The sequence below is a fragment of the Colletotrichum orchidophilum genome (genome assembly GCF_001831195.1).
Source record: "Colletotrichum orchidophilum strain IMI 309357 chromosome Unknown Scaffold_71.1, whole genome shotgun sequence".
In the NCBI taxonomy this organism is placed as follows: Eukaryota; Fungi; Ascomycota; class Sordariomycetes; order Glomerellales; family Glomerellaceae; genus Colletotrichum; species Colletotrichum orchidophilum.
The window spans coordinates 164,467-187,832 of NW_019173027.1; the positions used below are offsets into that span (position 1 = coordinate 164,467).

General features: G+C 53.6%; 8 protein-coding genes across 8 annotated transcripts in view; 2 read left to right on the plus strand and 6 right to left on the minus strand.

Annotated features, from left to right (window-relative positions):
- Positions 1-8: 8 nt before the first annotated feature.
- Positions 9-3,841, minus strand: CORC01_08405 (uncharacterized protein; the record flags this gene model as incomplete). Its single annotated transcript, XM_022620036.1, has 6 exons — positions 9-982; positions 1,053-1,208; positions 1,276-1,323; positions 1,458-1,700; positions 1,757-3,629; positions 3,689-3,841. The coding sequence occupies 6 exons, from the start codon at positions 3,839-3,841 to the stop codon at positions 9-11; spliced, it is 3,447 nt and encodes a 1,148-aa protein (XP_022473493.1).
- A 653-nt stretch (positions 3,842-4,494) lies between these two features.
- CORC01_08406 (uncharacterized protein) lies at positions 4,495-6,358 on the plus strand (the record flags this gene model as incomplete). Its single annotated transcript, XM_022620037.1, has 5 exons — positions 4,495-4,613; positions 4,702-4,999; positions 5,059-5,257; positions 5,318-5,518; positions 5,583-6,358. 5 exons carry the CDS (start codon positions 4,495-4,497, stop codon positions 6,356-6,358), a joined length of 1,593 nt encoding a protein of 530 aa, XP_022473494.1.
- Positions 6,359-6,462: 104 nt separating this feature from the next.
- CORC01_08407 (major facilitator superfamily transporter) lies at positions 6,463-8,076 on the minus strand (the record flags this gene model as incomplete). The annotated part of the gene is made up of 3 exons (XM_022620038.1): positions 6,463-7,081; positions 7,149-7,858; positions 7,930-8,076. 3 exons carry the CDS (start codon positions 8,074-8,076, stop codon positions 6,463-6,465), a joined length of 1,476 nt encoding a protein of 491 aa, XP_022473495.1.
- Positions 8,077-9,139: 1,063 nt separating this feature from the next.
- Positions 9,140-11,576, minus strand: CORC01_08408 (fungal specific transcription factor; the record flags this gene model as incomplete). The annotated part of the gene is made up of 4 exons (XM_022620039.1): positions 9,140-9,726; positions 9,793-11,184; positions 11,234-11,274; positions 11,515-11,576. The coding sequence occupies 4 exons, from the start codon at positions 11,574-11,576 to the stop codon at positions 9,140-9,142; spliced, it is 2,082 nt and encodes a 693-aa protein (XP_022473496.1).
- Positions 11,577-12,770: 1,194 nt separating this feature from the next.
- CORC01_08409 (hydantoinase B/oxoprolinase) lies at positions 12,771-16,619 on the plus strand (the record flags this gene model as incomplete). The annotated part of the gene is made up of 1 exon (XM_022620040.1): positions 12,771-16,619. The coding sequence occupies one exon, from the start codon at positions 12,771-12,773 to the stop codon at positions 16,617-16,619; it is 3,849 nt and encodes a 1,282-aa protein (XP_022473497.1).
- Positions 16,620-17,491: 872 nt separating this feature from the next.
- On the minus strand, positions 17,492-18,593 carry CORC01_08410 (uncharacterized protein; the record flags this gene model as incomplete). Its single annotated transcript, XM_022620041.1, has 3 exons — positions 17,492-17,990; positions 18,067-18,470; positions 18,528-18,593. 3 exons carry the CDS (start codon positions 18,591-18,593, stop codon positions 17,492-17,494), a joined length of 969 nt encoding a protein of 322 aa, XP_022473498.1.
- Positions 18,594-20,921: 2,328 nt separating this feature from the next.
- Positions 20,922-21,878, minus strand: CORC01_08411 (dihydrodipicolinate synthetase; the record flags this gene model as incomplete). The annotated part of the gene is made up of 1 exon (XM_022620042.1): positions 20,922-21,878. The coding sequence occupies one exon, from the start codon at positions 21,876-21,878 to the stop codon at positions 20,922-20,924; it is 957 nt and encodes a 318-aa protein (XP_022473499.1).
- A 1,312-nt stretch (positions 21,879-23,190) lies between these two features.
- The window catches only part of CORC01_08412 (uncharacterized protein), a gene marked incomplete at both ends in the record, with an annotated part of 28,035 nt that continues 27,859 nt past the window's right edge, over positions 23,191-23,366 (minus strand). Inside the window, one exon of the mRNA XM_022620043.1 lies at positions 23,191-23,355. Within this exon, the coding sequence (XP_022473500.1) occupies positions 23,191-23,355 (165 nt within the window). The remainder of the gene's footprint in view (positions 23,356-23,366) is intronic.

The following is a 23,366-nucleotide window of genomic DNA, read 5'->3' on the forward strand; positions in this document are numbered from 1 at the left end:
TACTGCCACTACTGTTGCTGCTGGAGTCGAAGTAGTTCTTGGAGTTGCTGCTGTTGTTGGGGCGTCATTTGGCCCGCCAGATTTTGGCCCGGGATGCCTGCACTGTTGGAATTGCCTTGCTGCGCACCCATGGCCGCATTTTGCCCGCTCATGCCAGAGTTGCCCAATCCAACGTTAACCAGACCAGTGTTGCCCATGTTGCTGTTGCCCATTCCCACGTTACCCATGCCGAGGTTACCCATATTGCCGAAGTTGGGTTGAGATGACTGTGAAGCCACGAAACTGCCCGGATTTTGCAGGTTACTAAACCCAGAGCCAGACATTCCCATATTAGGCATTCCCATTCCCATCATGCCGAATTGTTGAGGAGTCTGAAAGCCGCCCGGCATCCCGAAACCCTGCTGATAACCCCCCTGTTGAGGCATTCCAAACCCCTGTCCGCCGAGGCCAAACTGATGCCGGTTGAAGTCATCGTAACGATGCTCCTTCTTGTGTGCGAGCTCGTTGTCAAGGCGCTCGTGTCTTACCGAGTAGAGATACGCGTTGAACTCGTGCGAGACCTTGGCCACCTTGTCAAAGTGCTCACCCTTGACGATGATGGGTCCCGTGATGTGGTTCTCCTGCTGATGAAATTCGGCCAGTGCCACGGCCGTCTGAAAGGCATTCCTGATCTGCCTTCCATTCCAGACTGGCCTGTGGTCATCCCTGGTAGTTTGCAGAGCCCAAAGAGTCGTTGAAAGAGTTCGGATTTCATCGCGGTTGAACTTCACCTGCTTGGACGGGTCCCTCGGCGAAGCCGCCTTTGAGAGTTCTTCCGTGCGGTCCATTTGTACCTCCCATATCTTTTTCGTTTGGTCATGGGTGAGGGGTGGGTAGTATAGGGCCATGGACATGCGGGATTTGAAGGCCTCATCAAAGGAGCCTACTTTGTTGGTCGTGAGAAAGAGGATGCCTTCGTAGTATTCCATTACCCGGAGGAATACTGCACCAAGGATGTCAGAAAATCGTCACATTTGACTCTCCTTGGGATCAAAAGGCAAGAATCAACTCACCAGATACCAGTGCGTTCCGCTCAATGTTGTCTTGGCTTCTTTCCGCCAAGAACACGTCAGCTTCGTCTAAAAGCAATACACACTCCCATGCCTGTGCCATCTGGAATGCAGCTTGGAGGTTGGCCTCTACGTCTGTTGGGGTCATTCCTAAGTCGCCTGTTTTATGGTTCAGTGTCTTATACTTTCTGGTAGGGGGCTTGTATCTCGAGATCGAGATGCTTACCACAAGTGATAGGTAACAGTGGCTTATTGTAATATGTTGCCACAGTTTCTACAAATCAACATCGTTAGATTGTTGCGGAAACCCCAACACACAGGTAAAATTTGGGAATATTACCCGCAGTTGAAGTTTTCCCCACCCCGGGAACGCCATGCAGTAGGACAATAAGCCCCTTTCCTACGTACTATTAGTCTCTTTTAGTTCTCCATTGAAGTAGGGCTGTTCTTTCACAGAACCTTTGTCCTGGATAACGTCGAACTGGCGTCGCTCCAACTTGTTTTTGCTAAAGTGTGTGGCCATCAAGGACTTGATGATGGTTCTGTGACCGTCGTCTATTTGGAGCTGATTCCATGCCAGGTGGTCCCGTTTCATTCTCGTGAGACTATGCCCTTGAGTCTCCAGTGAGCCAGACCCGAGCGGAATACAGGCTGATGTTTATATATCAGCAAAATTTATCCAGCTCCGTTTCGGACGAATTGCTTACCCCACCGACGTGTACGCAGGACGAATGCAAAAACTCTGTCAGGCAGCAACAAAATCTCATCCCCTTCAGGAGGTTCTCGGCCATACACTTCTAAAGGTTTGGATTGATTGGTGTAGTTGAGAACCTCCTCTGCTAGTCGAGTGTCCCACAACCTGTCATCATCAGCTCCTGGGGGCGGCGGAATCAGCTGAACACTCCCTGATGGTTTCTCTTGTGGAACATTCTCCGCTCGTACCCAAATCGAGGTAGGCAATCTTCCAGGCTTCCAGTCGGGGATCTCCTGCAGGCATCGATGAAAGTCAACAACCACTGGACTTTCAATAGCCTCCGAAAGTACCACTGCTGAAGTGATTGCTCCTTTCTCGGGACGGCGCAGGGCAGTGCCATCGGGTTCAGAGATCAGGCTTTGGCCTTGGTAATAGCTGTAAGACCACTTGGTGTAGGATATGAAATCTTGTCCTCTTATTCTGCAATCTCCAAGATCGATGAGGCCTTCTCGCTCCGCGATATTCAACGGAATAATTGGGAGGGAGCGCACGCTGGCTAGCTCTTCAAACCATTCAAACTTGAATTGCTTGAAGACACGAATGAACTGGTTCCCATCAAAGTCTAGGTGATAGCAGTCTATCCAAAAAGGTGGGGGTATTGCGTCGTTCAAAGCGCCTCCTAGCATCATGTGAGCGATTTTGGATGTAGCTTGAGCGCGGCGGTATAGTGGCTTTTGTCCTCCTCTACCTCGTACGACACGCCACAACTTCTGAGGAATGGCCGGATCTTTGACGTAGACATCTGTGCCCGGCTTAAAGGCATGCCAAAGCTCTTGGTAGTGGATTTGGAAATCGTCTCTTCCCTGAAGTGCCTCTCGTATGGGGGAGATATACTTGTCTATGAAAGACACCAGGGTGCCGAGATCCAGATCTGCCTCTCGCAGTTCACTTTGAGTCAAATACTTCCAGTCGTATCTTGGGGTGAATATGATTTCCTCTCTATCCTCTTTACTCATTGGCGGCTTTGTGATCATTTCACAGTCGGTTGGCCCACTGGTCTCTGTTCCGGGTGGGTCCTCTAGACCAACAGGCTCTGTTTCGATGACCGATCCCTTGTTGTAGAGATGCTGAATATCTGATTGCTTTTGACGAATCTTTGGCTCGAGCCATTGAAGAACTTTATAAGGGCGATAGATTATCGAGTTATGAAATGACCACAATCTCCCATTCGTCAACGTTTCAAGAATCCTCCTCACAGGTAAGGAGTTGATACGAATTCGATCAGGAAGGACCATGACGCCGTCGAGCCGGGGTTGTAGAAGCACGGGCTTGGGGTGAACGGTCCCTTCATCGAATGCTGTTCGTCGCCGTCGGTCAGGAAACGACGTTGAGTCCGGTGGCTCCTCCTCTGCCAAAACTTGAACCGCAAAATCGGATGGTGGAGAACCCCACCACTCGCTCCATGTGCAGTCGTGCATCTGAGGAATGCCTGGTGTTCTCTCTCGGTACTCTCCGCTACTACTACTTGAAGATGGATGGGGAGGTTTATCGAAATCCGCCAGGATATCAGTGACCCAGTTCATCATCTTCAAGTGATTCGCAAAATCGACCGTGAACTGCCCTTGTTCCTCAGGGCCCGTATCTCTCAAACTCAAAGGTTTCAATCGAAGCCCACGTGCAAGGTCTCTCAAATGAGATTCCCCAAAGCGGCGAGCTGTGTTGTTAGACAGGCCACTCGTTTTCGAAGTTTCGCTGACGTCGTCTTTGAGGTCGAGTTCTGAGCCAACTTCATCATCAGCGTCAAGCTCTGGCCTTGTCTCAGCCGGTAGCTGCCCATGGTCTTGTTGACCAATGGTGTCTTGTAAAGTGTCATCTTGGCTTGATTTCTGCCAGTATAATGATGAGCATTGATTATTGGCATTATTAACGAAACGGAAGTGCTCACGGGGGTAGCGGAGGATATCGTTGCCTTGCTTTCAGTTTCCGCGTTTGAGTCCTTCTCTGAGATAAGACTCGACACATCGGTAGAAGGCATACTTGTGATCGGGGGAAAAGTAGCCGCCACAGGATGGGCCGTGGCATCCAGGGTCGAAGACATTTTCTCAAGATATCCTGACGATATTTACGACTTATTCGATTTATCATGAGAGTGCAAGTGGTCGAGGTAGGTGCTCAAGGGATTATCGATCCCCAAAGAAAGGTTGAATCCGGCCGCCAGCTGCTCTGTAGGATTCCAGGGCTCTGTGTGGCAGCGATGATAAGCTGCGCGGGGTCGAGTCATGACGAGTAAGGCGGAGAAGTCGAATCGGAGAGTGAGATGGGAGCTGGCATTTTTCAAAAGTTTTCCTTTTGACGGGAACACACAGAGTATATCCAATACTACGTAAACAAGCATGGAAGAGCTGATCTATGCAGAACCGGGGTTACTGCAACACTCGCCGAAATATTTTGTGAGCTGCACCTGCTACTGGCCAGCTTGACATTGAGAACTTGAACGATAGGCGCCTAGAACCTTTCAGGATCAATTAAATGCAGGCAATCAACCGCCCACAGCATGCCGAGTCCCGAATGCTTACGCCAAGAGCTTCGCCATCCGATATCCGTGTATGACGCCAGCGCATATCCCACCCTCCATCTTCGCAGCCTTACCGTCAGGAGAGACGCCAGTCGAAGAAGACGTAGAAGGGTTTGATCATTATTCCCCCCTCCCTCGAAGCCTCCAGGAAAGCCAGAGTTCATCTGAATACAATCATGACCGACTTCGTTGGTACCTTCATGGAGACGCGCGCCGGCCAGCTAGATTCGAGCTGGCAAATATCAGCTAGGGATAAGTTCTCGGAAAGGAGACGTCAGCAACAGGCATCTACAAAGTGAGCATTCTCTTCCAGGTTTCCTCCCAAGACATGCAAATCCAGGATTCCGCGTGGGTATTGACACTAACGCGAAAACATCTCTCAGAATCCACGAACGAACCGAGTCATTCAGGGCATTAATCCGTACGTTTACGAAACATACCAAGCGCAATGACCTCGCAATATTTGACGTGGACAAGAATTTTACATGGAACGACGTGAAAGTGACGGCGTCAGAGGCAATCGAGCAAGATAACGCCAAAACAAAAATGAGGCACAATCCTTTCCGCGCGGCCGGGCGCTCGTTCCAGCGGAACGCCTCCAATTTGGAGGTGCTTGTAGAGTTTCTGCCTAATGGCGACTTTACTGGAATACTCTGCGGGGCTTTAACCTTTGTATTTTGTGTAAGAAGGAATCTCTCTTGGCAACCCGATCCTTTGACTAATGAGCTTGGTGACAACAGGCGGCTAAGCGCCTCGACGAGGTTCGAAACAAGATAATCAGCTGCTTAGATAGCTTGCCAGACATTGTCGAAGAGACTGAGGAGTATGTGGAGATTTACGACGATGACCCCAAGGTCTGGAGGGCAGCAGAAGATCTGTATCTGGGAATTCTCGACGGCGTAGAGAGTATGCTGCTCTGGATCGATAAGTCAGCCTTTGGTACGTAATGCCGCCGACCCGGTAAACGTCATTTCTTGAACAGTGAGCTAAGTTATGTAGAGAGGGCTTTCAAGGCACTCATGAAACCGGTGACATTTGGGAAGAATGTGGAAGAAGACACCATCAAGCAGAAGATTGAGGGAAGCGTGGCAAAGTTCCGGAATGTCGTCCAGATGAGCTTGAATAAACACGTCAACAAGTCACTCAAGGCGGTAATACATCAACTTAACAGCCAAGTCAAACAAGCTGATTGGATCCGTGGTAAGTTACAAATCGTCAATTGCTTGTATTTGCAGAACTGTGTGTTGACCTGCCCCATCATCAGAAAATCCGCAAGCAGCGAAACAGATGAGAACATCATTCATAACTCTCGATGAACTCCGCGCCAGCATCGGCTTTGACCCACGCATCGCTCAGAGAGACATGGTTACATCGATGATGGACGCTCAGAAAGTCTGTCCACCAGACGTCATTAACCATGCAATGCTGGCGCTCCGCAGCAACAAGTTCACCACTTGGCTACAGTCCAATAACTCCCAGATACTATTCATCAACGGCAGGATGAAGTTGAGTTCAGAACAAGAGGCAGCATCCCCACTCACGATGCTCGCATGCGCTCTCGCGCAAGGCGTCGCGAGGCAATCTGACCGCAGCCTTCCGCTCGTGTATCTCTGCGGCCAGCACAACCGTCCAAGCGACCCTTATTCGGGGCTCAGCGGCGTCCTGCGATGCTGGAGCTCTCTCATCGCCGAGTCTCTCACACTGCGAGACGTCGATCTCTCGGCCATCAACCTGAACTTTATCGACGGCGTCAGAGCTCAGCGACTTGACGTCCTCTGCATGCTTTTTCGTCTTTTGGTCTCAGCTGCGACAGACAAGGTCGTCTTTGTCATCTTGGATGGGGTATCGTGGCTCGAGGTGGGCCGTCATGTTCAGGAGCTGGGGTTGGTCGTTTCGTTCTTGGGGAGTCTTGTCGCTGCGTTGAATCAACAAAACCACAGAGTTATTGTCAAGGTGTTGATCACGAATCCGACAACGAGTAATTACGCGAGCCGTTGGCTTCCGAAAGATTGCATACTTGAGATGGATGATGTGAGGTGATTAAGCTGGTACATGTCTAGCCAGAAATTCTACGAACAATATGCAATCGATGGACTCAAAGTTTCGAGTCCCAACAAGCCAACCTGACGTGTTGATGTCCTCTTCTACAGGTGGTAGTGGAAATCCAACTCCCAATCACCAGTCTTGACCTTTCTCCTATCCTCCATCTCCCCACTCTCTATTTTCCTCTTGACCTCATTGCAGCGGCGAATATAGAACCACTTGGCAACGATAAGAAGCTGCGCAACACCCAGCACTCCCACGGAGAACGCGTTACCCAGAAGATACGGCGCCTTTCGGTAAATCTGGCCTGCGACGATACCAGCACAGTTACCAATGGCCTGCTGCATGCCGATAGCCGTAGCGCGGCGGTACTGCGGCGCGACGTTGACGTTGAGCCACGTCAGGTTGAGGCCAGGCCCGTTGTAGACGGCGATGGCACATAGGAAGGTGCCGAAGAATTTCACGCCGCTGCTGGTCGGGCAGATGATGAGGATGTAGCCGATAATACCCGGGATGTTGGCCAGGAAGATGAGGGGCCCGCGGACGAGGATGCGGTCCGAGACGTAGGCTGTGGCCAGGAAGGCGATGGCGCCAAAGAGGAAGACGGGGATGCTGAGGTATTGGGCTTCGATGCTAGTGCGGCCCATGCTGACGATGATAGACGGGAGAAAGGTGCTGAAGCCGTAGAGGAGGATGTCTTGGCAGAATTGGATGGCGCCGCTGTTGGTTCATGTGAGCATTTACCGAGAAAGAAAAAAGGGAAGTGTGCGTGGTGTCTGCAACGTACCTGAGGTAGAGCTTGGGATCGCGGAGCTCAATCTTGATCTCCTCCCAGCTGAACTCGTCACTTCCCATGTACTGCGCACGCTGCGCAGCCCGGACCTTCATCATGCGCTTCTCCTCGTCGGAGAGAAAGTAAGCATTGGAAGGATCATTCGGAAGGCCGAACCAGAGAATCGGCGCAATCAAGATACTGACGACGCCCTCGATGATGAAAACCCAGCGCCAACCGGCATACCCGGCCACACCATCCATCTTTAGCAGAGCATACGCCAGCAACCCGCCAAAGGCGCCCGCAATGGCAGAACACACAAACAGGTACGACACCCGCTTGGCCTGCTCGTCGCGCTTGTAGACCATGGTGAGGTACAGGTTCAGGGCGGGGAAGAGGCCGGCCTCGCACATGCCGAGGACGAGGCGCACGGCGTAGAGCCCGCCAATGTTGTGGATGAAGCCCGAGAAGACGGTGGCCAGGGACCAGATGATGCACAGGCCGGTGAGGAGGACGCGCGGGGTGATGCGCTTCATCATGATGGTCCATGGCGGCTCGAAGACGACGTAGGTTGCGTAGAAGATGGAGATGGCGGTCGAGAACTCTTGTGTCGTGGCGCCAATGTCCCCGGGCATGCCTGCGACTCTGACGTTGCCGATGTTTGAGCGGTCGAGGAAGCATGTTAGGTAGACGATCATGATGATTGGGACAAAGTACGCGTCCAGCTGTAATGAAGGCGATTTTTCTTAGCTACTGCGATAGTATCTATCTCATGGGTTTCAAACAGTTTGCTAACCTTGAAAAGAAGCTTCTTCTCTGCCGCAGGATCAAGGGACTCAATTGTCATTGTGCCATTGTTGGACTCTGAGCGATCGATATAGCTGTCGGGTCCCTTTTCCGCGCCGGCGCCGGAGACATCGTCGGGGGTGGACATGGTCGCCATGACTAAATGGGCTGTGGCCTCAATGGAATTCCCAGACTAAGTTTGGATTCCTGCAACAGTCGTGATCAATGAGAATTGGGGGGAATTCGCTACCAGAGTCTCGGGATCAACGAAGGGTAAATAAAGTAGTGTCTCTTTAATCTAGAAATGGATGATGGGGCAGACCGCCTTTATCTTTGTGCCAACATGTGTGCCCATTGACGATATGGAACGATATGGCCAGGGCCGATACAACACCAAAAAAGTTGAAGCGACAATTACTCGGGCGCGCTATCTCTTGCCGGGCCATCCATTTGCAGGCACGGACGTACGGATTCGCGGTATCAAGCGTAGCATCGCGGGGGGTGAAAGAGAGACATGCGGAGAACCACTCCTGAGACTCGACAGCCCTTGGCTAGCTTACTACGGATACCCAGCACATCCTGACAGGCTGACACCGCGAACTTGTCCACGGCCAAACGTGAGATCGGAGGTCCTCGCCGACCCCTGATACTTGCGGGGGAACGGGAAACGTTGTCGTTCTCCCACATCACATACCTACCTCCCCTGAGTTCTCCACCGACCTTTGATAGCGCTGATAGTCTCGGATCCACCGCCCCGGCGTCGGAGTGGTGCCCCTATCGACTTGGTGGCCGGGATAATTCAAAAAGGCAACCCATGGACTAGATGGACAGAGTTTGGCACTTGGCACGGTTCGTAACGCTTGTCGATAAAGCTTGGGTGGTCATTGACAGCTTCTTGGCTCTATCTAGGTCACTGGCGCCAGTCTGCTAGTTCTAGTTCGCCCAGCCACAAGATGTGATGTCACTTGAATGCCGCCGGGCGCATTGCCCGAAGCTTTCGGGATTTAACCCATTTGAGTTTGATCCCTACTACGTGATATCAGCCCCGGGCGGCCAGCCCTGCCAGATCCCTTGGGCGAGAAAAAATAGCCGGGTTCAGTGCTTAAAGCAAGATAAGCCGGTACCCACACAAGGGTTGGGATATCGCAGATTGTAGGTAATAGGTAAAAGGCCAGTTTCGCATTATCATCAAATCATACCCAGTAAGATACCGCGTTCGTTCACACATCCATCCTATCATCAGCCTGAGTCATACCAGCCGCGTGAGTCCACTGCGAAAAGTCAAAGCTCGCGTCCATCGCCGGATCGGCAAAGCCTTCTTCCCAAAGCCCAAAGTCCATCACCGTGCTCACACTCTCGTCGAAAAAGGGCTCGCCCAGGGAGCTGTTGTCGACGACGGGGAACGTCATCCGCTGCTGGCCTGCCATTCCGCCTTGCATCACCATGAGACTTCCATGGGCGTCACCACCAATGTTCATCGGTAGTACGCTGCCAGTTGGCTGCGCACTTGGAACAATTCCTCCTCCCGTCGGCAAAAGCGATTCCGTTGGCGAGAAGTTTGTCGGGAACGGAGGCAGTGGCTCGGCTTGGGCGTTGGTCCCAGACATGACAGCAGATCTGAGGTTGGCGAGGAGTTCGTAACGGGCGCCCATGTAGCTGTTGCCGCGCTCACCCATTCCTCGAAGGAGATCGAGACCGGCGTTCATCGCCATGATGCTGGAATGGTCGGTAGGGAAAGCGACGCAAACCATGACGAGGACAATGGACGCTGAGAAGACGTGTTCTCCGTCCATATACCCGTACGTTGCTGGGAATCACTTTTATTAGCCAATGGAGGTTCAAGTTGCATCGGGTGGGAGGTTGTGTAACATACCAACCAGATCTCTCTGTGCAGCCACGGTCATGATGTTGATGGAATCTTGCGCCGCGCCGATGCACATATCAATGACCCTGACAGTCGTCTGCGACAATCCCTCTTTCCAGTCTCTCTCTTTCTCCCCGGCGTCGCTGCTGGCGCGGATCTTCTGCAGCCGCTTTTGCACAACGTGGAAGAGCAACGGTCGCGCGGTCATGTTGATGCACTGGTAGTAATGCGCAAAGGTGCTGACACTCTCGCGGCTAATACTCAGCCGAGCAGGGTCAAATCGAAGTTCATCCGGTATGTTGTTGTTCCACTTGGACAGGCTCAGAACAATGCCCTGAACGGAAGCCATCAAACGTTTCCCGGATTTTGGGGCCGTCTTGCTGGTCTTGCGATAAATGGTGTCATGTATCTCACCGAGGATCCGTGAGAGTTCGGTATAATGCCGAAGCACCACGGCCGGGCAGTAGTCCGCCTCTGTGAGCAGTCTCGAAGGCAGATCGACACCAATGTCCTCGTCCTGGATGGTAATGGGGTTTCCCGATTTGACCGTCAGGATGCGATCTAGGCTATACACCGACCACCATACTCGTCGACGGTGCTCACGTGTTGCGTCATCCAAGGCTGCCGGATTGTTGTCTTGACCCTGCAACGCGTTGGGCGCCGGACTGAGACCGATTTCATGATGCAAACCGAGCGAGATGGCCATACGAAGAGCCATACCGGTGTATAAGAATGCAGCATCACGTCGGTTCATGTTCTGCATGAAATAGCCGATGAGCGCCAGCGTCTCAACACACAGCAGTGACCCCTCTTCATGGGTATCGGGCAATAGATTCAAAGCGTGGGTGAAGTAGTCAAACCCAGGCGGACCTCTGAAATCAACCCATTGATTGACAGAGTAGAGCTGACCAAAAGCCAGTATGATTAGGACTTTTGCGTAGGAGAGACATGCTTCTCTATCGGAAGGATCAGGGGGGCCTCGATACGCTTCGATGAGTAGTTGATCAAAGTTGGTCTTGGGATCTGTAAAGGCAAAGATCGTTCCAATGTAGGTGTACTGTGCGGCAAATAGCCGTCGGGCAATGTCTATCGGCGGCAGTCGCACCTGCGTTCTCGCCTTTTCACGCCGTGAAGGTAGAGCGCTGGGCTCGTAAAAGTTGGTGTTCGCGTCCAAGCTGCCGTCGTCGCCGTAAAATCCCGATAGGTTTCTCACGCTGCGTAAGAAATTGTCCGAATTGCCTGGTCCTTTGAAACTTGTCGAGGGCTTATGGACGCTCATCTGATTGAATGGCTCGAGTAGCGGGTGCCCATCTTCGAATTCTTCTTCATGCTCCTCGGCTGAGATGCGATGTGCTTTTCCAGAAATTGGAGCTGGTGCTTGAGACTGACGAAGAAGCGAGTCTGGAGCAAGATTAGCACCTGGCTCCCACGACTGCTGCTAGTCACTCACCATCATACGCTTTGGCTTTAGCTTCGAGCTTTCTAAGGTAGCTACTCAAAACATTAGTTGCAACGTTAGTGAATTGGATGTTACTTTGGGACTTACGCCTCCGTGACCAGGGTCTTTCTCGTCTCTTGATAAGTACAGCTTAAGCCGCTATCACGACATCGCGAACAGCTTGGTTTCTCTTTTGAGCAGTATGACCGTCTTTGTCGGCAATTGGCACAACTAATTCCCAAGTCTCAGTAACACTTCTTGGAAATCCAATGACCAGGAAAATTTGGACTTACGCCAGTGGTCTTGAATTCCCGACATCCCCTGATTGAGGCGGGGACGGTGATATGGGTGCCATGTTGCTACACTTGACGTATTTGGGATCTGACGATATCTCTCATGGAATCACTGGCAGTAGTGGGGATAGTTGACCCCCATAATACGGGGGATACAATTAATTGTCGATATTATCCACTTCCCCAAGTCTCAAAATGGAGTTTGTGACAAATGGAAACTGTTTGGACGGTCCAGGAAGGGGGCTTCTCAACGCGGGGAATGCAAGATGTTGGAGTTTCCTGGCCGTGCACCCTGGAATGTCGGCGCAGAATCTCCTGATGCTGGAGGACCACGAAGCATCGTATTGTGGTATCGGCCAGAGGATCGGTGTTTATGGAGAATTCTCCACAGCAATGACCGACATTGGAGGGTGAGAAAGCCGTTGACAAGTCCGCCTTACGATACGCCGGTCAAATTGCCGATGAGGAAGCCTTTCCGTTTTAGGAAGCGGTACGTATCTCACCGGAGTGGCTTGGCGGCGGCCCGTAGATAATCCGCCCTGCCATTGGACTCAGCCAATAAGCCCGGGAGGATATGCCGTTATCATCGGGGACCCACTCCGACGGCTAGACGCGGGCGTCTGCCGGCCACCTGGCCCACAAATCCGTTTCCCGCTTTCAACACCAACTCGCAATCTCCTTCTGATTCTCACCATCAACACCTTATCAAGTATTAGACAAAGGCTGCCGTTCGATTTGCTGGATTGCTGATCGGGGACCCACTCCGGCGCATCTGCCAGTCAAGTGTCTGGCTTCCCTCTTCAGCCGCGATGGCGATGTCCGACCAAAGGCCGAGTTGGCTGCAGCACCTGACGAGACTGAGATGCGGCCTGCTGTTAGCCAGCCGTCGGCCAGGCAGACTCTACTGAGTAAGGTTTGATCAGATGGCTTCATCGGAAGACGCATTTGCAAAAGTGTGAGTTCCAGGTAAGCGAGCACCCGATCGCGGCCCCCTGCCGAGCCCCAATTCCCGATCTGAGTAGCGGCAAATTATTACATGATCACGACCGAGGCAGGAAGAAGCCATTTTCAGTATAAACATTTACGCAGAACATCATCAGAATCTCATTTTCGGATTTCTAGCCTCTTATCAAACGTTCCTCAGTGCTGCCTTTCTTGAACCGCTTCTATACCCCAATCCAACTTCCTTTTCTATTCCAAGTCGTCTCCTTGACGAGTCTCCTCATAAGCAGCAAGTACCGCATTCATACTTCACCATGGCAGTCAAGTCACATCGCATTCGCATCTCCATCGACAGAGGTGGCACCTTTACCGATGTTCACGCCTCGATACCCGGCAGAGGAGATATTATTCTCAAGCTTCTCTCCGTCGATCCTGCCAACTACAAAGATGCCCCCACAGAAGGTATCCGTCGGATTTTGGAGATGGTAACCGGCGAGACATTACCCAGAGGTCAATTGCTTGACCTCTTTCACGTCGAGTCCATTCGTATGGGCACGACGGTAGCCACAAATGCCCTTCTCGAGCGGAAAGGCGAGCGCGTGGCCCTGATTACCACAAAGGGATTCCGCGACCTGTTGGCGATCGGAAATCAGTCACGGCCCAATATTTTCGACCTTTCAGTCGCGCGGCCAGAAGTTCTCTTTGACGAGGTTGTCGAAGTGGACGAGCGCATCACAATGGAGGACTACACTGAGGACCCCGCCTCAGTCAAGACAAGTCCAACACCCGAAGACGCTGAACTCGTCACAGCCATTACTGGCGAGACCATCCGCGTCCTCAAAAGGCCGGACCTGGGAGAAATCAAGGCCCAGCTCGAAAAGGTCCGAGAACAGGGCTATCGATCCATCGCCGTTGTATTCGTTCACTCTTATGCCTACCCGGACCACGAGCTCCTAGTTGGCAAGGTAGCCTTGGAAATGGGCTTCTCCGTCACCCTATCTTCCGAAGTTCAGCCCATGATCAACGTCGTGCCCCGCGGCATGTCTGCCGTGGCTGACGCTTACCTCACGCCGGTCATTCGGCAGTACATCGACTCGATCTCGGCCAATTTCAAGGGCGGGTTCGGTGCGGCTGCGACGCGCATCGAGTTCATGCAGTCGGACGGTGGTCTCGTCGACTACCGCAAGTTCAGCGGTCTCAAGGCCATTCTTTCCGGACCCGCCGGTGGTGTTGTTGGATACGCCCAAACTTCGTGGGACGACGAGGAACGCCAGCCAGTCATTGGCTTCGATATGGGCGGCACCTCAACAGACGTCTCCCGCTATGCCGGCGTGTACGACCACGTTTTCGAGACCACCACCGCCGGCATTGCCATCCAGTCCCCCCAGCTCGATATTCACACCGTCGCTGCCGGAGGTGGCTCCATCCTGACTTGGAAGAACGGCCTCTTCAACGTCGGTCCCGAGTCCGCCTCCGCTCATCCCGGCCCGGCATGCTACCGCAAGGGCGGCCCGCTGACCGTGACGGACGCGAACCTCTTCCTCGGCAGGCTGCTGCCCGAGTACTTCCCAAAGGTCTTCGGCCCCAAAGAGAACGAGCCGCTGAACCGAGAAGTCACCGCCGCCAAGTTTCTAGAGCTGACGAGCGAGATAAACAAGGACAGAGAGGCCTCTGGTCTTTCCCTGTTGTCCCCCGAAGAAGTCGCTCTCGGCTTCCTCAAGGTTGCCGACGAGGGCATGGCGAGCCCGATCCGTGCGTTGACGGAAGCCCGCGGCTACGAGGCTGGCGCTCACCACTTGGCCTGCTTCGGCGGCGCCGGCGGTCAACACGCATGCTCTGTGGCCACGGTTCTGGGAATCTCCCGCGTCATTATACATAAATACTCCTCCATCCTCTCGGCGTACGGCATGTCTCTCGCAGATGTTGTCCACGAGATCCAGAAGCCTTCCGCCATCACCTACTCCGATGAGACGAAGGGCAGCATCCAGGAGCAGCTCGAGGAGTTGTCTTCACAGGCCACTCTGGAGTTGATGAAGCAGGGCTTCACCGAGGATCTTATCACCCACGATACCTACCTCAATATGAGATATGCTGGATCGAGCAGCTCCTTGATGATCCTGAAAGGCGCGGACTGGGACTTCAAGACTGAATTCGAAGACGCCCATCGTCGGGGCTTCGGCTTCCATTTCCCCGAGAAGTCCATCATCGTCGACGACATTCGTGTTCGTGCTACTGGCGCAGCCCGTGCCAAGGTTGAGAAGAGCCCGTTTGCACAAATGAAATCTGTCCAAGGGTCCACGGCTTCCACCCCCCAGCCCAGCGGCACCAACAGTGTGTACTTTGAGGGCCACGGCCACCTCGACACTGCAGTCTACCAGCTCCAAACTATCCCCGTCGGCGCCCGCATCTCCGGCCCGGCTTTGATCATCGACAACACCCAGACCATCCTCGTCACGCCGTCCACGACGGCGACTGTCCTCGAGAGCTACGTCGTCATCGACCGTGCGCCAGTGGAAAGAGTCGCCAAGACGGGCGGCGAGCAGGAGGAGTTCAGCCCCGTTCAGCTCACCGTCTTCGGCCACCGCTTCATGTCCATCGCCGAGCAGATGGGCCGCACCCTGCAAAAGACCGCCGTCTCTACCAACATCAAAGAGCGCCTCGACTTCTCCTGTGCCATCTTCAGTCCCGACGGCGGCCTCGTCGCCAACGCCCCCCACGTCCCCGTCCATCTCGGATCCATGCAGTTCGCCGTGCGCTACCAGCACGAGCTATGGGCCGGTAAGCTCAAGGACGGCGACGTCCTTGTCTCGAACCACCCGTCTTGCGGCGGCACTCACCTGCCGGACATCACTGTCATCACCCCCGTCTTTGACGGCGAGGAACTCGCCTTCTACGTTGCCTCGCGAGGCCACCACGCCGACATTGGCGGCATCCTCCCCGGCTCCATGCCGCCAACCTCCTATGCCCTCTGGCAAGAAGGCGCGGCCATCGAGTCGACCAAGCTCGTCAGCGAGGGCCGCTTCAACGAGGCCGAGGTCCGCCGCCTGCTCCTCGAGGAACCCGCGCAGTACGACGGCTGCTCCGGCACCCGCCGGCTTCAGGACAATCTCTCCGATCTCAACGCGCAAATCGCCGCCAACGCAAAGGGTATCTCGCTGATCAAGGCCCTCATCACGGAAAACGGCCTCGCCACCGTCCACCGGTACATGTACGCCATCCAGCACACCGCCGAGCACGCCGTGCGCGAGCTGATGCAGTCCACCCTCACCAAGTTCGGCCCGGAGCCCCTCGTTGCGGTGGATTACATGGACGACGGCACGCCCATCTCCCTCAAAATCACAATCTCGCCGCACGACGGCTCCGCGACGTTTGACTTCACCGGCACCGGCCCGCACGTCCTCGGCAACACCAACGCGCCCGTCGCCATCACGCACTCAGCCATCATCTACTGCCTGCGCGGCCTCATCTCCTCCCAGATCCCCCTCAACCAGGGCTGCCTGGCGCCCATTAACATTGTGATCCCCAAGGACAGCATCCTCAACCCGGGCGCCGGGCTCGCCGTCGTCGGCGGCAACGTGCTCACGTCGCAGCGCATCACCGACGTGGTCCTCAAGGCCTTCCGCGCCTCGGCGGCCAGCCAGGGGTGCTGCAACAACCTGACCTTTGGCACCGGCGGGAAAGATCCCGTGACGGGGGAGCACCAGGACGGCTTCGGCTACTACGAGACCATTGCCGGCGGCGCCGGCGCGGGTCCGACGTGGGTTGGTCAGAGCGGTGTGCACACGCACATGACCAACACGCGCATTACCGACCCGGAAGTCTTTGAGAAGCGGTATCCGTGTATCCTGCGGCGCTTCCAGCTCCGCGCGGGGTCGGGCGGCAAGGGCCGGAATAAGGGCGGCGACGGGACGATTCGGGAGATTGAGTTCCGGGTGCCGGTGCAGTGCTCTATTCTGAGCGAGCGCAGGAGCCGGCGGCCGTATGGTATGGACGATGGCGGTGATGGAGAGGCTGGGTTGAACTTGGTTATTGTCAAGGATGATGTGACTGGCAAGGACCGGACTGTGAACTTGGGTGCCAAGGCGACGACGAAGCTTCGGGCTGGGGAGACTGTTATTATTCAGTCGCCTGGTGGTGGTGCTTGGGGAGCTGTCGAGGCGTAAGTGAAGGATGTGTTATGGTTGCACGGTTGGAGATGTCTATTTGGAGTTTAGCCCGCATGATTATGCGCTGTATTGGTTAATAGAATACTTGTTTACATTATCATCAAATGTGTTTTAAAGAATCTATCATCGTGTGAAAATTCGCTTGTTAGCAATAGGCTCTGACTTGATTCCACTCGCTTTACTGCCTCCTCAGGTGTGTGTCATGGGATCGCGTTGTCGGCTGGGCCTACTTCAATTCTCTATATAACCGGCCGAGCCCTCCCGCGCCAGATGAGCCCGTTTGGTCGATCAATGTCTCAGCTGAATGTGGTTAATCTTTGGACAACAAAGCGTGTGCGTACGGTAATAAGACATTCGTTACCGGATATATCGTTTCATCTGCCTTGGCATTCATTGTCGCCGGGGCGATCAGCTCCGCGGCAGTCGTTGCAACTTGATGCATCCGGCGACAAGAGGCTCACTTCCACGTAAGCCGGGGGCGGCAAAGCCAGTCCACTAGACCAAGGTACGGATTCGGAAATCTTCACATGTCATCTTCTTTCAAGCCATATTGACAAATTCAACGGAGTTGAAATGAAGTGGTTAACAAATCGAACATACCAAGGTTACTATTTTTGAAAAGCAAACAGCTGGCAATATCTCAAATTGATGGGTCTCATTGAGGTCCAAGAATTGCTTGAAGCTGATTTCTTATTTCCAGGGTCATGGTGAGCTACATGTAATTAAAATATCTATAGTATTACACGAAAATGGAACCAAATAACCCCGTTCCTGAAAAGAAACACTCCCGGATATCATCGTCAAATCGTTAAGAAGCACCATACTGCATGCTTGCCCACGAGGCCACCAACAGCACCAACCATGATGCTTCATACCATTTTCCCCGGCTCCGCATTCACATCAGTCGTCGTCTTCCCCTTCAAATAACTCCCAAAAATCTCAGTCTCGGTGGTGGAATGAGCCGTGTCCACGTCCATGGTCGGCTTGCCCTTCATATAATTCCCAAAAGCGTCCGGCTGCTGCTCAATCAGCCCCGTCGTGTCCAACACGGGTGACTGCTGAGCAAAGGAGACGGAGGCGCTGCCGGCGCCCGACAACTCGAGGCAGTCGTCGTCGTCGTCGCGGCTCCTCGTCCTCTCGATCGTCTCGGTCGTCACCTTGACCTCGTGCGTGACAAAGATCATGCCCATGCTATTTTGCAGCACGGGCCAGAAGACGGGGAGGGAGGCACAGATGGCGGCCATGTCGATTTCGAGAATGGAGAGGGCTACGGGTCCCGGCGCGTACCACGTCGGGTCGAGGGTCGGGTAGGTCCCGGCGCGGGAGCGGACTAGGGCTACGAGACGCCAGGTGGCGAGCATCAAGACGCTGATATTTCGTTCGTTAGTAAGCTCTCACGGGAGTACCAAAAAGGCATGACAGTGTCAGGCGGGAAAAAGCTTACACGCTTCCCAGCAGGAAGAGACCGAGAACGCCTTTGCGGGACTTATTGTTTACCTCCGTGTTGAAATACAGCGGCAAGGGGATGGCGAAGATGATGAAGTCGATAATCATGTTGCTCGTGGCGTGGGCCTCGTAGACTCGGATGAGCTCCTCTGCGACCAGCGTCCCGAAACCCCATCGTCCGCGGTAGGGCAATGACCAATCCCAGTAGGCTGCGATGGGGATACAGGGTACCCAAGCGAGGAAGATGAAGGCGGCCCCCCACATTGACGTGATGCATATCATAACGATGGTCAAGATGCGTGATTTTGATCCGCGCTCAAAAGTACGCAGGTACTGAAGCAAGATGGCAATCTTGATGAGACATGTTGATGTCGGTAACATGCCGTTGCAGATGTAGAAGATCTACCTGGCGATTAGACAGGAACGATATATATCATGATATGGAAGAACAACAATTACCTTCATAAACTTGACGAATTTGACATATCCCATCACTAACAGGTGATCGCCTAGCCCATAGTCCATTGCTTATCCACTTGTTAATGGATGATGTGGGCTAGATGAAAGCGCATTCTCAACATACCTATGCAACTACCAATGCTGCCAATCGCGATTGAAATCATGGCCAGCACCAGACAGAAGTCATCCCATCCTACTGCCCGGATAATGAAGATGCGGGTCCATATTCGCATGCCAGCGCACAACATTGCCAGTATCTGCACACACAAGACATGAGTTCATGTCCCGCACTAGTTATATCCGCGGATGGGAAGGCTCACCAAGAATGAAATCACGACGCCAAGCATCACCGGCTTCTGATTCAACGCAGGTCTTGGGTCGTCCAGGTTATTCACCTTCCCAAGCAACTCTGTAAACGACGTCATGATGGTACGAGGCCCAATGAAGGGATATTCGCAACAATCGATTGGCTAATACCGCTTGCACATGAGTTCTTTTCCCAACCAACGGCTCGGAATAACCACAATGTGTGTTGTCGTCGAGGGAGGAGTCTGTGGGGGCAGCCGGGGTGGGCGGAGTTACTGAGAGGAAGTCGGACCGGGAACCTTGTGGAACTCAATCCAAAGGGGTGGGGAGGGCACTGCTGAGACCTTATGGGAACAAAACCCAAGGAAGCATCCGGAGTGGCTTTGAAGATCAGTCAGCCAGTAGAACCCATCGAGGATAGAGCGCGGCCGCCCTCTACTAGACTGTGGACGTGTGGCTCATGACAAAACAACAACGTTCTATCTCGCGGCCGGCAAACATACGTCCGGAAAGGCGTGGTTAGCCGCCTCCATCCTTGACTAACACCGAAATTCTCGAACTTGTCTCTCCCGGCCCCTCCCTCCCCCCATCATACGAATGATTGACAGCCCTAATGCCTCGAACGGGCGCTCCTCACGCGGGAAAAGAAAAAGGGGGGGACGACCATGGTTCCCGAAGCTCCGGTTTCCCTTTAGCGGGTTTTCCGGGCTCTCTCCTCCCCCTGCCTGTCCTCTCGCTAATATGGCTTGCCACGAGGCTTGAGTCCGTTGTGCGCAGCTGGAGTGGAAGTTTGACGCATGCGGGGATTGGTGTGGCGGATGGAGAATCCACCCAGCCGCGTTGGGACAAGACCTGTTCCATGTCTTGTCCATCGAGAACATCATGTCTTGGTTCAAAGCAGGACCCCTTATCAAAGTGATGCGAGACATCAAGAACAATTTGTTTTGTTCTGTTTTTTTCCCCTTTACAGAAAAAAAGACGTTTGTGGGCATTCTGAAAGCCCCCTTTGAAAGAAAGGTAAGGACTCTTCTTGCTGAGACCCGGACCGCTGATCTCCCAACCGTTTTCAGTCTGCCCTTGGCCCCCTTTTCTTGCAGATTGTGGCTGGAAGTAGGAAAGACCAGGACGATAGTGACGCAAGCAATGGCCTGATCAAAATCTCTCTCTGATGACCGTTTATTTATTGTTCAGTCGAACATAACTCCCCCCCTGCTCGGGTGGCTTGCCCTTTCCCCCTTTCACGTTCCCTTCCTCTTCAATTATCATGGACCTAGGAATCCTTTGAGCTTCTTCATCAAGAAAAAGTGGCGTATAATTCTTCAAGCAAGGTATCACGGCATCTAGCAGTCCGAAGGGCCCCGCTATTGAACCAGGGGGGTCGAGTTCAGACGGTTTTACTCTACCATGAGATCGCCCTCGCAGTCCTGTCCGTCCATCCATGTGCCTGATCATCGTCGGGGGATTTGCAAGTGGGTTCGCGTAGCCAACCACCAACCTGGCTGCTCTAGTCCGTGGTGCTAACCCCCCCGTCTATACATGATAGCGTGGGAGCTCGGATCAATAAACCGTCATATGGACTGAGTTCTTCCAACGCCACACTATTTTCTATTGGGAACGCTGCGGGCTAGACTCGCGGAAGCAGGTCCGTGATTCCCGGTTGGCTACTCTACCTATTTCAGAGTTCACCTCGACATTATCACCCAGCGAACAGGACTTGATCAGGACTTGATCAGGACATGCGCAACTTGATACGAGGAACAGGAATTGGTAATCACTCAACAGATGGCTTCTTTTAAAGTTTGTGATTCATTTACTTCATTTATGTTCTATCATTTGCTCATCATACATGGCGCCCCCAATGCTACCTAACCCTATCACGCCAGATGGACCGCCAAACTTCTTTGCCCCGGGCTGAGTGAAAGCTCAAATTGGCTTGCAGCTTTTGACGCACCACCTCATCCTAAGTGTGATTCGCAATCTCTGCGAATATCTCGCGTGTCCCACGGTCTCCGAGACAAGCGCACACGTTCACACGTTTGGACCGTTTCACCAACCGTCCAAAAAAAAAAAAGGTCAAGAAATTAACACTCAGCTGGAACCAGCAAGCTCCTCCTCAAGCTTGTTCAACTCATCCATCAAAGCGTGCACAGTCTTCTTCTGATCCTCGCTGGCCTCGGCGTACGGACTGCGCGGCGCAAAAAGCTTCTCCTGGCCCTGAAGACCGGCCCGCGGCGCCGTGTACACGGACGCGGCGTACTTGACGGTCGCGATGCCCGCCTTGGTCGCCTGCTCGGCGAGGGCGGCCTTTTGGTGCAGCGCAATGGCCTCGGCGTGCTTGCCCTCGCCGTGCAGCTTGTAAATCTGCACCGTGACGCGGGGGAAGACGTTGGCAAACGCCGCGATGCAGCCCGCGCTGCCCGAGGCGAGACCGCCGAGCAAGAAGTCGGACTGGCCGCCGTAGGTGGCGAACGTGTCGGCCGGCAGCTCGGCGGCGAGGCGGACGATTTTGGCGACGGCGCCGCAGGTGAGTTTGACGCCGACGATGGCGTCGTGCTTCTTGGCCAGCTTGGCAATGGTGCTGCTGTCGAGATCGATGCCGTTGCAGACGAGGGGGAAGTTGTAGATGACAATGGGGAGCGGGGTCTTGTCCGCGATGGTGTCGAAGAAGCGGTCAATGACCTGCGGGGTGGTTTGCTTGCCAAAGTAGGCCGGGGGTAGGACGAGGGCCGAGTCGGCGCCGGCTTCTTTTGCGTCGGCGAGGAGTTCGAGGACCTGCTTTGTCGAGTGCATGCCGCAGCCGGCCATGATGGGGAAGTCTGGGCCGGTGGCCTTGCGGGCGGTGGCGATGAGGGCCTTGCGCTCTTCGCGGGTCAGGAGGAATTGTTCGGCGTTTGTGCCGAGGATGACGAGGCCGGCGAGGCCCGTCGTGGAGAGGTAGGCGTAGTATTTTGCTTGTGCTTCGAGGTCCAGCTCGTCTGTCTCTGGGTTGAAGAGGGTTACCGCTGGGGCCCAGATGCCTTGCGGGGGAACCTTGCTGGGAGACATGTTGATGGCCTTTTTTATCTGTGTTTTAGAATTCGATACGAGCAATCTCGACGTAGAGAAAGAAGAGTGTCAACTTGTGAGGTGAATGGAGAACAAGAGACACTTTAAAGTGTCGAGAAGATGAGTTGTAGTATCGAGGCTTTGTTGTTCAAGAATGTCAAATAAGCCGGATAGCGCGACCGAGGCTAGCTGGACTATGTATCGGGATGGTATCCGTTGAACGAGACCAAAATGGTGCAGATAGCACGGGTTCCTATCGGATATCCGCACCGGATCTTGACCCGATTCCCCCGCATTCGAGGCCGAGACCGGCCGAGCATGGACAGGGGTATTTCCGGCCGACGCCCCGATATCCTTTTCCACAGAAGAAGCCGCCTTATTTATGGGCCGCGCTCACCCCTCCCTCGCTCTTGTCGCGGGTGCTGCTGCTGTTCTTTTGCCAAGGCCAAGAGGTTGACGGACTATCTTTGCAGCTTTCCATGCAGAAAAGCCATGCATCCACGACACAACCGGTCCATGTTAGGCATCAGCCGATTTCTGCAACAGAGGTGCAAAAAACAAAGGTCACCACCAGATTTATCGGGATCAAAAGTGTAACGGGCCCTGGCCAGGATTCGAACCTGGGGCCTCTTCCAAGATGGCATCTGAATGATCAGTAACCCTAAGGAAGAATCATACCGCTAGACCACCAGGGCTGAAGGATACGAAGACTCACGATGTCTCGCTTGAGTTGCGGGGCCTTGCTGGCGCCACCTTGAAGCGACTGGGTCGGCGAGAGGGCTACGTTGTGGGGAGTGGGAACGTGTGGGGGGGCCTAAGTAGACTAGGAATGATGAGCCGCTGGTTCAGTAGGCTTTCTTTGATTAGAGTTCAACGGTGAGATTTCCGATGATTGATAGCGTAACTAGCTCTCGAGAAGGCGTCGCATGCGGATGAGATTCGCTAGAGTTGTGGGTGAGTTCCAAGAACTTGGTCGTTCTAGGGTGATGATGGCAATGATCTTCCGAATGGCCGTAAGCACGCCGGCAAAGTCATTGTGGACAAGACGATGTGACTGATTGATACGTACGCGAGAAGTGGCTGTTGCAACAATATTATTCAAGGGGTTGTGAATTAAACACGAATCGTGTTCTTTTCTAATGTTCAAGTCGTATATTGAGCTGAAGATGGGAAAACGGATTGTTGAGAAAGTTTTACAAACCAACTGAAATGCAACTCAAGCGGCGCGCGTTGATCAAAAGTTCAAAACATGGGAAATCCCTGCAAAGGCCGTCAAAAGTAAAAAACCAAACACCAAATGCAATCTCATCTACTATGCAAATGAAGAACTCCTCCCAGACGAAAGAATCAGAGACAAGGAAACTTGGTAATCTTCCGCCACCCTCTCAGCATCCGCCCTCGTCATGCTCTGGTCCCAGTAACTGAAGGAAGCCACCGTCTCTCCGCCCTTGTCATCAATAGCGACAACAACATCAAACTGTAACCAAG